This window comes from Abramis brama (genome assembly GCF_963993115.1).
Source record: "Abramis brama genome assembly, chromosome: 7".
Lineage (NCBI taxonomy): Eukaryota > Metazoa > Chordata > Actinopteri > Cypriniformes > Leuciscidae > Abramis > Abramis brama.
In genome coordinates this window covers 16152925-16168472 of record NC_139969.1, presented here as the reverse complement: position 1 = coordinate 16168472, position 15548 = coordinate 16152925, and the positions used below count along the sequence as shown (strand labels likewise).

Sequence of the window (15548 nt, the reverse complement as noted above, 5' to 3'; positions counted from 1 at the left end):
ATCGAGGCAATATATGTTATGCACAGTAAACAGCTTAAAGTGATTTTTGTTTATGTTTCACTGCGCAATATGACAGTAGCCTTTAACTTTACACTTTACACTCATTTTGTTTAACAGTAGAATTGTAGAATTACCCTATTCTCTGAATGTATTTGTCCATGAATATTTTTTTTCTTAGGAGAAATCAAAACAATGGGGAGTTACCAAAATGAATTTGTTATTAAATTAATGTTATTAAATGCTAATAAAATTTTATATGTTACATATAATTAATTGTTTTAGCAAATATTAATATAAAATTCATTTTTATTAATTAATCAGTGAAGAACACTGATTTTTCTTGAAGAACAGTGATTCTGCAGTGACACTTTTAGGTAACAAATGAATGGCAATCAATTGCCATTTCTTTCATATTTTTGAATTGATGTCTCCAGTACTCTTCTTACAAGCATCCGTCCTGGACATTCTGCCACCGGATGACAGAAATGAGTTACAGCCTAGTATTCTACCACATCAGACTGAGTTGGTCCTTTTCATCTCTGTGAAGAAAATGCTTTCAGACATTCCAACTCTTTGTTAACCAGTGATTGACAATGTCCCATGCTGACCATTCATCTTTGTCATCATCTCCATGTGATCAGCACTTTCTCATGGGAGTCTAATGTGCTGTTAGAGAATGTACAACTGACCACATCAAAATGCTGTAGTGCACATCCCATTGTTACACAACTGCAGACATTCATTTCCATGAAAATGTGTTCTTGGCTATTCATTGAACTCTACAAGCTTAGTTACATCTGGCATTACGGTTAACACAAATACCCCCATTTCTTTTGTTTACAAGGCATCGGAGACATAAAATCTATTTTAAGCTGTAAATAAATAAATAAACCCCCTAATACTGCATGATTACAAGTATCTCTGTAGCATTTTAAGCCATCATTCTTACCGGTTGTAGTCACTATCTCATCAGAATCACTGTTAATGCCCCTGATGACAGCGTACACCTGCACTATGTACGTGACTCCGGGTCTGAGTCCTGTGATTAGGTAGGAGTTTTTCGTGTTTTCCACCTGGACCTCTTTAATGGCTCCCTCGTCTCCCTTTGGATAGTAGGACAGGATGTAGTATTCGGCTCCTCTTACAGACTCCCACTCCACCAGCAGAGATACATCTGTGACTTTGATCAGACGGAGGCCTTTTGGTCCTAGAACTGAAGTATGAAACAATGCTGTCACCACTGGGAGTTTATAAGCATTATTTTACATCAGATGACATTGGGGTCTATGCAATGTGGTCCGGTTTATTAAAAGATTTGTTCACCAAAAAATAACAGACCGAAATAAGTCACTATTTACTGAGAATCTTCCCCATCTGAAACAAAAATGAGTGTAGGATTTACTTTGAAACAATTTCCACTTAGAAAATAAAATTCACTTTTACTTGCAAGTAATTTAAAAAAAATATATATTAAAACAAAGAAACAAAGTAGTAACAATTAGTTACTCTGAATTAAAAATTAAATCAAGTAGAAAGACTAAAACCTACTTTAAATTTTTACAGGCTCATAGTCAGTGTGCTAAACTGATGAATCAGATCATTCCGATTCATGAACAAATCATTCAGACCATTTAGATCAACTGATTCATTAAAATGATCCGACTTAAAAGAACAACTAATTCATGATTAAGACATTGCTACTTCTCTCAAGTATACACCAAGGACAGCTTTTCATTGAATAATTTAAGTACATTTTGATTTGTTCATCACACAAACTGCAAAAGACTTGTACCCTGAGTCATATGGGCCACTTTCATGATACATTTATGGTGCTTTTTTTTGTTGCCATTTTAGAGCTTGATAGCCCTAGTCCCCATTCTCTTTCATTATATTTAAAAGAGTGGCCAAACTATTCTTTGGAAATTCTCCATTTGTGTCCCACAGAAGAAAGAAAGTCATACAAATTTGGAACGACGTGAAGGTGAGAAAATAATGACTTTGACTTTTACCCAGTTCTCTTCTTTCATTTCTTAAGCTTGTTCACATTTTTGCAGCTCATCTTGCCAAATACCAGGTGATCCTGAGGTTTACTGAACATCTTAGCTGGCTATTTTTGGGAGATCTTACATTTTCACTTTGGTAACTTTGTGGTTTTAGGCCTCCATCAATAAGTATGGATTTGAACAAAACTGCACATCAGGAAGAAAAGAGGAAGGTCCCAGACCAGTAACAATCCAGGAGCCCCAGAGTCAGACAGACTGTCAGCAGCCCAGGGAGCGAAGTTTCCATTAACACATTACCCACCGGCTTAAGGGGAAAACTTAAAGGAGATGGTGGATTTAAGGAAACACTGTGGGAGGGGGAAAGACATCAGGGAACTCCATGAGGGGGAGAAAAGGGTGCTGTGGAGACCGCATTACCCAGGAAAGAATGAACAGCAGGTTTGGACATTGTTCAACATGGAGAGGGGGCAGGAAGTCAAATGTTTTCCTTCAATTCTGCAGGAGCCTTTCCATCCAGTGGCAGTTAATATGGCAATTCTTGCCATTCTCTCCAGGGTTTTCCAGTAACAATTTCACCCGTAAATAATATCCCAAAAGGCCAGCAGAACTAATTAATTATCATCAGCCAGCTGGAAAGAAAGCATAAGTGCCGGAAATGCATGTTCCCACTGATTGATTGTAAGGGATAACCAAAGCCATTAAATTACAATTATAACACAGTTTTGTTTGGACTTGGACACACTAGCATAAATCAACAGTGGTGGTTCTTCTAGCCAAAGCAGCATCAGTCTGATGCTTAAAGTACTTTTAAATAACCATAAATGCCATTTTAATTGCATTTTATTGTGATCTGTAATAGATATTTAAAAAAAAATATGTCACAACATATAAATTTATTGTGAAATTGGGCAGTAGAGGCCTTAATGGTTAGAGAGTCAAACTGGTAACCTGAAAGTTGTGGGTCCGATACTCAATATCCCATTCGCTCCCAGAGCGCCACAACAATAATGACTGCCCACTGCTCCGTGTGTGTGTCCACAGTTTGCAGTGTGTGTGTTCTCTACTCACTGCTCTTAATGTGTGTACACTAGCTTGTATGGGTTACCATACTTGGCATTTACTTTACTTTCACTTTTTTACTTTTATTTGACTTTTTATGCAGTGTCTAAGCCTGTGGCAGCAGCAGATGTTTCCATAGAAGGAAAATCTAAATCTAATCAGCATCTACACTGTGTTGTTGATTTGCCATTAAGACATCCACCAAAACCCACTAGACTCATTGTGGTCAGAACAAAGTTGCCACGCTGATCTTTTAGATGATCGACCAAATTTACAATTAACGTAGAATCGTTTCATGGTGTTTTCTCTGTTTTTCATACACGTCTATACGTCCATACGTCTAGGCCTGCAACCCAAATTTCTTTATTTATACAGTACACTACCGTTCAAATTTTTTGCTGTTGTTGATGTTTTTTTTAATAAATTAATACTTTTATTCAGCAAGCACGACTTAAATTGATCAATTCCTCTTTTAAATAAATGCTGTATTTTTGAACTTTCTATTAATCAAAAAATCCTCAAAAAAGCATTCACAAAAATATTAAGCAGCACAACTGTTTTCAACATCAATAATAATAATAAATATTTCTTTATCCTCAAATAAGCATATTCGAATGATTTTTGTAGGATCATGTGACACTGAAGGCTGCCTGTGTAATGGCTTTAAATTGTAATAATTTTTCACAATTCTTTTGTATTGTATTTTTGTATTTTGATCAAATAAATGCAGCCTTGGTGAGCATAAAATACTTCTTTAAAGAAAAGAAAAAAAAAAATCATAAAATATTACCAAACCCAAACTTGTTTGTTTTAGTTTTAAAAGGAATATTAAGTGTTATACCAAAACATGTCATATTCACACATTTCTGTTTACTCCATTCTACCAGACGCATGATATAATGGGAATTTAGATGTAGGCCTATACAAATAATTTTGGACATTGTTTTGGGTATTAAAACAACTGGCTTTCAAACCCTAATAAATACCTCTTAATATAATAACCCTTATATGTTTTATTGCTTCTGGTGTACATGGTATAACTTTTAAAGCATCATCCAAGAATCCTCATAAGATTTTACAAGTCAGACATCTCATATATGCACGAACGAGTGTGGTTTATTAACAATGGCAGTTCCCTTCCCTATAGCATTAGATATGGAAAATCTTTCAGACAAGTTATGGACAGCTGAAACCCTCAAGTTATATTCCAAAGCCAATTAGTGTCAAGATCATGAGAATGTAACAGCTAAATTGATCTGTTTGACTAGTTTGCAGTGCTTGCTTTTAACTCCTTACTATTATCATTCTTGGAGTAAATCACACTGTGCCCTAACTCCCCTAAGAAGCCATTTCAGAAGTGTTAACACAGATGATGTGTCACACCCCAAGGCTCTGGCCATGGCTAATATTTTTTGAAACTCAACTTATCTATCCATGCATTCCAACTCTGAGGCACTCCACTTTTATCTGAAGGTCTGAGGGCGAAACGCATGAAACAGAAAAGGATTGATGAAAAACAATTCCCTTGTGCTAATGAGGCCTATCTTTTACCTTTTCTTGCAGCAGGAGACTGAAAAAGAGAGTTAATACGAGCAAATGAACTACCTCAAAGTGTTCAATTAGCTCTTATATAAGCGTTTATTTGAAAAGTATGGGAGTAGCTGTAAATTGTAAAGTTTGCACAATGTCAAAGCTTGAACTAGAAAAGTTGCCCCTTACTTTGTAATCTTGAAGAATCCTCTCAAATAAAGCATATACTATATATAGCCTAAGTATGAATTTTAGTACTCAAAGTTTCTGATTATATTATATTTAAATTATATTATGTTTTTAAAAAGAAATGCATTGATTTGCATTGATCTAACTCATGTGTGGTGCTTGTTGGTTCAACTCAAAAAGTATATTGTAGATTTCTTTTATTAGAAAAACCTAATTGAGATGCATTATTTGTGTTGTAAGTTGCCAGAACTTGAGAATAGTAAGTAAGCCAAACATATACAATTATTTTTTCAGCATAATTAATCTAAGATTTATTTTTACATGTAGGTAAATATAGCAAAAAGCATGACCACAGTAGTCCAAATTCTGAATGAATGACTTATGAACAGGTTCTTTTTAGTGAATTCTTCACTAAAAAGAACCTGTGCATCTGTAATCAGGGTATTCTGATTAGAAAGAGAATGACTCTTATTAGTCTGTTCACTAAGTGAAAATAGCAGTATTTTCTTTGCAATAAGTGTAAATAGTAGTTAAACGCTCTTTATAGGTATAGTGCAAATAGTGGCAGATACTATTTTCTCCGCAGTGTATTGTAGTATATGATTTTACAGTATGCATTATAACAACATATTCAGTGTATGACTGCATTTATTAAAATCATAAATAGATGCTGCTTTATTAGGACAGTATCCCTAAAGCAGTCTTCTACACCTATACCTAACCCTATCCGTTAAACACTTTATTCCCCTTTATTTACAATTTTCAAATCTTTTCTTAATTTTTATTTAAAATTAATGCCTCTTTGAGCTGATATGCGGCAGATTCAAACTCGTGTCAGTCGCATCAAAAGCTAATGCCACTAACCTCACTCTCCACACCACTGCTCCTGTTATCAGCAGGATTTCTTTTGTAATTTTGTCTGGCTCAGTCAGACAATAGAGGGCGGAGTTAGTGTAAATAGCCTCTACCTACAAGGTGGGACACTCAAATCATTAAAAAAAAATTCTGTAAACCCACTTCACATTTTCACACTGAAGACAAACTTACCCGTGGAGCAGTCGATTCCAAAGAATCCCTCATCGCAGATGCACTGTCCATCCACGCAGCGTCCATTACCTATGCAGTCATTCGGACAGGTCGCGACACTGCAGTCTTCTCCTGTGAATCCACTAAAGCACACACATTTGCCATCCACACAGTGGCCTTTATCTTTGCAGTCGTTGGGGCACGTGAGCTGGCTGCAGTCATGGCCGGTGTAGCCTTCATAGCAGACGCAGCGTCCGTCAACACAGCGGCCATTATCATTGCATTCATCAGGGCAGGATGAGATGGAGCAGTCTGGACCCTCCCAGCCTGGGTTACACTTACAACTGCAAGAGTCATGCTGGTACGTGCCATGCCCACTGCAGCTGGTGTCCACACCTAGCAGAGGAGAATACTCTTAACATATTGAAGATATGAAGTCTTACTACCAGTGCATTTATATCTGAAGTGGAGAACGGAGCAGAGAGTAACAAAATAGAGAGAATATTCACATGATTCACACATGATTATGACAACATGACGAGTGTAGTTACGTCCAGATTATATTCATACTACATTGGGGTTATATAAAGTTTAATGGTACTGCCTTCAAAAATTCTAAATTCAAATTTGAAAATTCAATGCATTCTAACTTAAAATTCTGTATTCTAAATTAAAAATGACATACATCTCTGCTATTATTTGTAGTAGTATTATTTTTAATCGAAGGTGCCAGAGTGAAGTTTCTGATCATTCTCGTCTAATGTAACTGATCACATCCAAAGTTAGTCTATATTACAGTAACAGATACTGTATGTAATTAGAAAGAAAGGCTGGGGTGTCGCATGTGATAAGGGACACATAGACAATTCATTTTGCACTTTTGTCATTATGCACTAAAACTTTCAACTATGCATTGCTAACTAAATAAAATTGACATACATTTTTGGTACCAATCCAAGTAGCTGGATCTTAAGTTTCTTACAATCAGGGAATAATCGTTAGTATACTAATACCTGACCCTCCTTTGCAGCAGCCCTGAGCGCATTGGCCTTTTAGGTACGTGACCTCCTCCTCCAGGCCATTTACACGGTACAACAGGGCTTTGAAATCCTCAGAGTCAGCACATCCACAACCAGCCGGCTGTAGCCGTATGTTGTGCTTGAAGACAATGTCATTCTCTCCATCCACTGTGACTAACTGTCCTTCTGAGGCCTGGTCCTGGGAAAGTTGTCCCACTTGAGAATTCTGCTTACAACCAGAGTCAATCCTGTAGACATGGCTGAATGTGACTTCTTTCTCTGCTGGAAGCACCTCCTCGGACAGCACAAGTTGGGACAAGGTAAAAAGCGTCCCCAGAAGAAAGAGACCTCTCTTCAGCCGGTTGAATCTAACAATCATGGTTTCTAAGAGAGAGTAAAAAGACATGAACTCTTGGAGAATCTTATGATGATTGTGTGGTTGAATTTACAAGCATTTCTTTCTCAAAATATCAAACTTTCCTTATGGTTTGCGGTCTCACCTTCCAGTAAGGAGCTTGATTTGCATGCTACACACATGAAAATCAATGCGCAAGACATCACATTATGTTTAATGGAGCGAAATCTGTTTTACAAGGCCAGTGTTACAGATGTCTGATCCTACTAGGAACTGGGCAGACCTTATGTTTGCCAAGCACATTCCATCAAAACCATTAATTGCACATCCACAACCACAAGGGCTTCTGGGAGCAGAGAACACTTCAAACTAAATGATGTAATCCCCATGACAATTATGTCATTCAAACCTTTTAATACATCTCTGCAAAGTAGGATGTTTTACAGAAGAGAAAACCCATGCTTCAAAAGAGCCACCAGGGACTTGTTTGCTTTAAAACTAAAATATGAATTAAAATAACTTTCCTCTCCTAGGAACCAGCGGAAAGCAGGGCCCTAAGTTAATGTAATTCATTTACAGTAAGTATGTGAATCTTGTGTGGTCTGGGAATCTTGATGTGGAAAAAAGGGTTTTCTCTCAAAAGACTGATCATAGTTTATACTATCCTAAGTATACTTTACTACTATACTAAGTTAATTATAAGTAAATGTATACGGCAGATCTTTATAAATTACTTGATAAATGACAGCATTCTTCTATAAATAATCTGATATAAAACTATTTAAAAATTACATAATATAATTCAAACAAAAAAATCAGTTATTTGAATTTTTTAATATATATAAAAATATTCAAATAACTGATTTTCTGTTTATTACATATAATAAAACATATGTATTATATATATAATATATTACATATACATATAGGCCTATACAATAAACATATATATTAAACATATATAATATATTACATATATAATATATTATATATATAATAAAAATATACATAAAAAATTAAAATATAAATCAAAAATATTATTTACATGCATCTGATTGCTGTAGATAGACAGCATATAGAACTTGAGTAAAAAAAAATCATAAATACCCATAGAAGATGAGACATATCTAGCCATTATGCAATGCAAAGGCAAGGGCCCCTGTGAGCCTACAGGACCTTAAATGACAGCCATCTACTCTGCTTTTACAGCCAGATAGTTTCACTGACACTGCATAACCTGTGACAACAACCGATTAATATCTATATGCACTTTTCCTTTATGGATTTGAATTATGTCCTTTTATCAATCATAACACTGCAATAAACAGAACATGACAAATGGCTTAAAAATTCAGCACCACGTTTTTGAATTTGTTACTTATTCATTCCACACCATATTCATTGTTTTGGACCATTAAGAGGATCTTTGTAAATGTGGCGCTTAAATATAAACACGGATCAACACACATCAAAGTCCAGAAGCAGATGTGGAATGGCAGAAATGCTGAAATGAGGAGACAGAGGACTCCCTCAGGACCCAGATAGAAATGTGAACAGAAGCACAGAAAAATCTGGAGCTCATGCCGTACGGATCAACCAACTGAGAAGAAAACAGTGCTGGCGGCTGTTGTTTTTGACAGATTCTCTTTTGCAGATGTGGACAACCATTCCATTGCATTAGTCTGAGAAGACTTCTAACGGCCATTTTGGGTTCATCAATTTCCAAATAATAACCTTAAAAAACAGGTAAAGCAATGAATCATTCACTAAATACAAAATGTCTTGTCCAGCCAATATATTCTTGCCAATGCAACCCAACTGTATATGTCCAATAGTCCAACTTCAAAAACAACATCAATAGCACAAACAAAATGTTCACACAGAGCAAAACAATTATCCTACAACAGTAACCACATAACAAATCAGCAACACAGTTCATATGAAATAGTTTGTTACAGTCTGTTGAGAAATGTGTTACTATTTAGAGGAATAATGTTGGTTTAACATGTGTTTTTATGTAGGCTAGATTCAAAGACATTCACATCTGTGACTCATACTGGATCAAAGTATTTCACTCTGCATTATCCCTTCTAATTGATATATCAAAATAACAATACTCGACTCACTGGGTAATATTTAAACACTTAACACTGAACTCAAACAGGCAGGAGAATCTCTCTATCATCTGAAGGACTCCCTGATGCTAATTAGATTGGATGGTGCAATACTGAAGCATGGAGTGGTGAGGTCCATGACCGTCCTGCCGTAGCCCACATCACAGGCCCAGACACCACACACATGCTAGAGCTGCAAGGCCCTTTGAGGGTCTCGTTTATTGCTTTCTGTCAGAGGCTTTTATTTCTTGTGCGCAGTTTCTTTTTGCTCTTTTATTTATCTTGGAAAGGACACTGGAAAAGCCTGCCAACTTTCTTCTTCCACAGCTACAGGAGGGGATGTTAGTCTGCATGCACATACATAAACACACTAAATAAGATGCTCTGTTTCTATCACAGTAACTGAACAGACAATACAAATCGCACTGCAAAAACCACAAAATACTTTTTGCCCACATTTTGCATGTAACTGGCCAATGCATGATTTTATATATAGAGGAACAGACTGTTAAAACTAGAAAAATATAATAATGATAATAATAATAATTCAAAAGTTATGTCTTATTTTAGGCCTTTTTTTGTGCAGTGTAGAACATTCAAGAATCTCCTTGAGTTTTACAAGTTGATGTCCAATTGGACACAGTAATGTCTGAACATTTCTTTTCTATACCCAGTGAACAATTCAGCAAGCCGTGCCCAATGAAATCCCTGCTACAGCAATAGTGGAAAGGATGCTTAAAAGAGCCTGGTTCAAGACATAGAAGAGATGCAGGCAGCTAAGTGGCCGTTGGCTGTTTTCTCTTGGATCTCGACACCAAGTCAAAACATAATCTTTCAATACTTTGACTGGGACTTATTCATGGCTTTTAGGAACTACAAGTGCAAAGACCTACAAGCAATAAGGCATACGAACAGACTGTGAACAGCATAAATCACATTCTGAGAGGGGAATAAATTGAGTGAGGTAGAAGGCGGGAAAACAGAGAGCCAGACTGTGCCGTGCCATGCCCTCTCCTCTCCTGAGACACATTAGGAAGAAGACAAAGACAGTCTGTTCCACTGCATCTGAAGCAGAGCCCCAGTTGCACCATTAGGCAGGAGATTCAGGGCTTACCGATGCAGAGACAGAAGAGGCGGAGAGGTGAGGAGTGCAGACTGTGAGCCGCAAACATCCAGCACTAGTGATTTTCAGCTGATGAGAGCTGAAAGCAATTAAGCTTAAGTCTAGGTACAGACTCATTTCCTCTCCTCAGTATGTGAACCACTGGGGAATGAAACCACAGCAGCCTTAGAGGATCTTTCAGATGCCCAAAACTGATTTTGTTAGCCTGTAATGTGTAATGTGCGGGCAGCATATAGTAAAACTCCAGTGGGCTGCGTGCAACATCTGCTGTTCATCTGATCTGGGCTTCTGATAATACCTGAAGCCAACACAGTAGCCTTTCCTCCTAATCTGGCAGACGAGGGGGATGTTGCTTAGATCTTGTGTAAAAGTGGGGTCTGAATAGGTTAAGTTAACGCATATGCCTCAAAAAAAAGAAAAAAAAAACTTACAGATGGAATGAGCAGGAAATACAGCCTTATATGACAACCATATTTTTTTCTGTTATGGCAAGTAGGAAGGTTTCAAAAGAAAAATAGTGACAAATAGTGTACCAATACCCATTGCAAAGTAATATCAAATATTTTTAAATAAATTATTTAAAACCACTAAAAAAAAAGGCTTTCATTTACAAACCGTGCTGCCAAGCACCTGACTTCAAACACGTTTTTCCACTAGGCATTGTCCATTGGGACACATATGTTATCTTGTCAAGACTGGGAACCCCATTGCTGTACAAGATTTATGTATCATCCGGTCATTTTAAGGCTTTAATTGAGCACTTTTTATTTAAATGAAGCTGTTTGTACTTTTAAACCAGAGATTATTGTCCCATATGACAAAATATGAATCAATGTCAGTGCTTTCAGTATATTTATCTAAAAAGGATATATTTGGCAATGGTTCTTTACCGAGCATGGACATTTAGCAATTACAAAAATAGAAAAGAAAATTTAAAATTTAGATTGCACTATATTAGTTCTGTTTAGTTCTGTTTCAGATACGACTATTAAATATAAATTACTTAATGTGATTCAGACATTTAAAAAAAATGTTTTTAACTTGAATAATACTAGGTTATTTAGATTTGATCATAAAGTACATTTTAGATTATCTGTCAAAAAACATGTTTACAGTGTAGGTTAAATATTCAAGAATTGGGAAATTAAAATAAATAAAAAACATAACACCATAACATAATTTGATGTCAATAATCAAATTTTGTAAAAATTCTGTAAAAAAAAGTGAGAAGTTCATGCACATGCAATAATGAAGCTGCAGATGCCTTACCCCAGAATATTCCCTGCCACAGTAATATCCCTGCTCACTGACTGACGCCTGTTACTGCAAGCACCTGTTTACAAGCTCAGACGAGACATTCAGGGCCCTCCTGTCCAGCAATGTCCCGGGAAGTCCTCGAGCTCACTGCCTTCAAACTGTTTAAATGTCCTCATTGCAGCACTGAGCCAATGGCCAGCCTGGGTGTGGCTACCTCCAAAACTCAACCATAGAGGACAGAACTGAAAGAGGGAGGTAATGTTGAACATTGTCTGGAACTTATTTCATTAAATACAAACTTAACAAGAGCGCTCCATGCATAGTTGCATACCACCATCCCTCGCAGGTAAATTTTGATGAGTGCTTTTTATTTCAGAGCTTTTCTTACAGTAGCAGTGCTAATCAATCTATTTTCCAGGAATTGTGATATATAGCTTCTGACAGACATGTAGAGCCAAATTCAACATAGTCCTGAGCTTAAATACAGCACCAAACTACATGGCGCAATAGAGCAATATTTGTATGTGTTCTTTCCACAAATTCTTTCCTCCTGATTCCAAAACTTGTATAACTTTACAAATGGAAATTGATTCCTAATCTTATTTACAGCTTTTGGTTTTGTGCCGTTTATAAAAAGATGTCCAACGCTAAGCATGTAGTCAACAAAATGTACACAAATGTATATTCAAATGCATAAACTTAAGCATAACAGCCCTAACAAAAACATACGACTTTGATTATTATTGATTTAACAAATTAATTTGTTTGGAGAAACTCCACACATATTTTTCTGTCAGCCTATAATCAAGATTTTAAGTGGAACGGAACAGCAATTATCAGAAGTCATCAGTAAAGTTGTTTGGCTATAATTTCCCAGGCATCTGTTGATCTCAGGGTGTTGTGTTACACTGAGGTGAAATGCTTGGGCTGAAACTGGAGCGCAGGCCAGGTGTAATGTTTTTTAAAGAGAAGCAGGGGTCTGGCTTTTTACACAATGTTGTCGTATATTATTCCTCAGAAAGTAGCTTCCTCATGGAACACTTTCAAAGGATGTTGTCATTGAAAAAAGTCACAATTATATGCCTTAAAATATTCCCTTTAGTCCTACAGCAGACATACTCAGTGTTTAATTTGTTAAGGGCTAAACGTAGAGCCTGAACATTATAAAAAAATATTTGGCACAACTGATTGTCTCCATAAATATTTTGATACTTTTACATGTGGTTGGAATATGTAGGGAATAAGAACAGGGAGAAATTGTTCTGTAGTCAGGAAATGTCCAGCTGCATGCTGAAAAAAAAGTCATGCAAGTTTACAGTACCTCTCACTCAGCAGTGATTCTTTGAGTAAGTGATTGTGTCTGTGTCTATGTCTTTAATTACCCCTGAAAAACACAATAAACACTGTTACTACTGGTTTTTAATTACATGCCATTTTGCTTATTGGGTGATTGATTTACAGACTGCAGTACTAGTTTGAATCCTGGAAAAAAGGCAGACTTTAAGTTAAGGTAAAATTTAAGTCTGTATTTAGCCTTGTATAATGATACTTACACAAAATCTATGTACCCCTTTATGCAATATTTCATACAAATTTCATATTTTGCTTTTTTGATTGATTGATTTTGATGACTAGATTTGAAGGGATAGTTATACAAATAATAAATCGTAAAAATGAATACGCTATATCTAATCAATAAAATTGTGGCAACAGATTACAAGCAATATTATTAATTAAATTTAACAAATTAGAATTGAATAATAATTAATCAAATTAATTCCTTAAAAGTTAACCATTTAAAATGAGTAAAATTTACAATAATTTTTTTAAACATTTTTTTTTTTATTGCCAACATTGAAGACACCTGATGTTAACAAGCAGAATCACTGAAGGAGAAAACCGTAATTTTAAGTCACCATTATGGTGATCAGTGTATGTTTTAGTTGGGCTCTTGACTTTTGTTTGGCTGCTGTACCTGAGTTATAATAAGTTAATGATCCATTTTAATTTTAGAAAACTACAAATAAACAAAACAGCAATAACAACAAATGAGCCAAGTTAGAAGTGGCAAAATATTTAGTGGTCTTATAATGGTCTTTTTAATCACAAATCTCTGGTCAAGAAATTAGCAAAAATTGCACAAATACTGTAGATAAAGTAACTTAGCACGGAATAGCCTTCCTCAACTTGCAGACAGCTTTTACAGGAAGAAGAGTCAGTGTTCCACTCAATGTTAATGGCTTCAAAGAGTTCATGAGTAGTTGTTTCATTAATGAGTTTAATGTGAGACCCAATATTCACTATAGGGTTCAAATCCGGACTCTGACAAGGCCAAAACATGAGCCTGATGGACTTGTTCTCAAGCCACTTGGTTGTCTTTTAAACTTGGGCTGGAGCATTGTCTTGTTGAAAAATAACATCTGATCATCACTCCCTGAGATAACAACTTTTCACTGATGGGAAGCAAGCCATTCTGCAATATTCTCCTGTACTCCAAATCATTAAATGTCTTTTCACAGTGAAGTAGCACCCCATACCAGCAGCTAAAAAGGCTCCTCACACACAATCATAGCTCTTCCTCCATGCTTCACTGTGGTAGAGATGAATTTATTATTATATTTATCACCAGATTCTTGAAGACACCGCTCTGAAGCATCACCATGAGTTTCACTGTGATTCATCACTCCACACACAACTTCCCGTATTCTGCCAAAATAATATTTTTAAGTGCATTTGCTTAAATTTTGCTATTTTCCTGACCAATAATGTGCGGTTAACATAATTAAAAGCTTTTTTTTGCATGTAACATGGCTAAATATTTTCTAAATAAAAGTATTGCACCCTTGCTAAAGTATTAATTTGTTTTTTTGTTTTTTTAAAGAAAGAAAATGACTGACCAAACAAAATTGATGAGTATACTAAAATATTTTTTTTGAAGTGGCTATATTTATTTACCACTTACATGCCAATGAACTATGCATGAGAATGATATATATACGTTTGTAAGTCAAGCTCTGGGTACCGCATGATTTACATGTTCCACAGAGCTCTAAATGATTTATCCTTTGAGCGATACACATGTTTGAGGTTCCCCCTGACACGTCCTCAGATATATTCAGTTCCCTTTTGAATTATTGAATGATGTTCCAGTTTTTCAACCCTAGTATTGAGATGATACCCACAAAGGAAATATGACTTTCATCTGTCACTCATTTTTCACCACTGGCCCCCTCTCTCTCTGTTTATTTGAGAAGAGGATCTGTGTGATTAATGTGTTTGGCCACCAGTGTTGTGTGTACAAGAATGCAGCAGAAATGTGGCGTGGCGTGAAGCAGACTTATGGCTTTTACCATGCTTTTTATGAGGCAGAGGCTCAGCAAGAGTTTGTGCATGAAGGAAACAGGGATATATTTCAATAAAGACTATGTGATGTACACAGAATAAAAAAAATGGTGGGGGGAGGAAAAAATGTTGATTGCTATGCTGGAGGTTTATGATGATCACAATTACTAAGCAATAACCTGTAGCTATAAAAACATAAACACAATTTATAAGCAGACTACACGTTAGACAAACTCAGAGGAGTACATTTTGTTCCACAACCCATCTCTCTTCTGTTGAAAGTTAAACTTAATACAGCGTATTTGTTTTGAAGTCTACTAGAGGTGCAGAGACTTGAGGCTACAAAGACAAGCTGCAAGGAAATCTATCAACGAAAATAAAATCTCTGTACTTAAACATATTTATGTAACATAATGACCCACATGGGGTAAATAATCAGGCGCAAGGCGGTAGTACAGCTTTAATAAACAGGCACATTTTTATTCAAATAATTCAGCATATTAAAAAGGTGTAACAGATCGTCAATGCAAA

At 36.0% G+C, this 15548-nt stretch overlaps 1 protein-coding gene across 3 annotated transcripts in view; it reads right to left on the bottom strand.

Moving 5' to 3' along the window:
- Positions 1–11821, bottom strand: part of tnn (tenascin N) — a 29967-nt gene extending 18146 nt beyond the window's left edge. For 2 of the 3 annotated variants that reach the window (XM_084118726.1, XM_084118727.1), the window contains exons 1-4: positions 11688–11815; positions 6821–7210; positions 5829–6203; positions 950–1213 (exon numbers count right to left, since the gene is read on the bottom strand). In XM_084118726.1, coding sequence (XP_083974852.1) covers positions 950–1213; positions 5829–6203; positions 6821–7205 — 1024 coding nt within the window. In that variant the 5' untranslated portion in view covers positions 7206–7210; positions 11688–11815. Of the gene's footprint in view, positions 1–949; positions 1214–5828; positions 6204–6820; positions 7211–11687 lie in introns of all 3 variants that reach the window. The other variant, XM_084118725.1, reaches the window with a different exon arrangement.
- Between the last annotated feature and the right edge of the window lie 3727 nt (positions 11822–15548).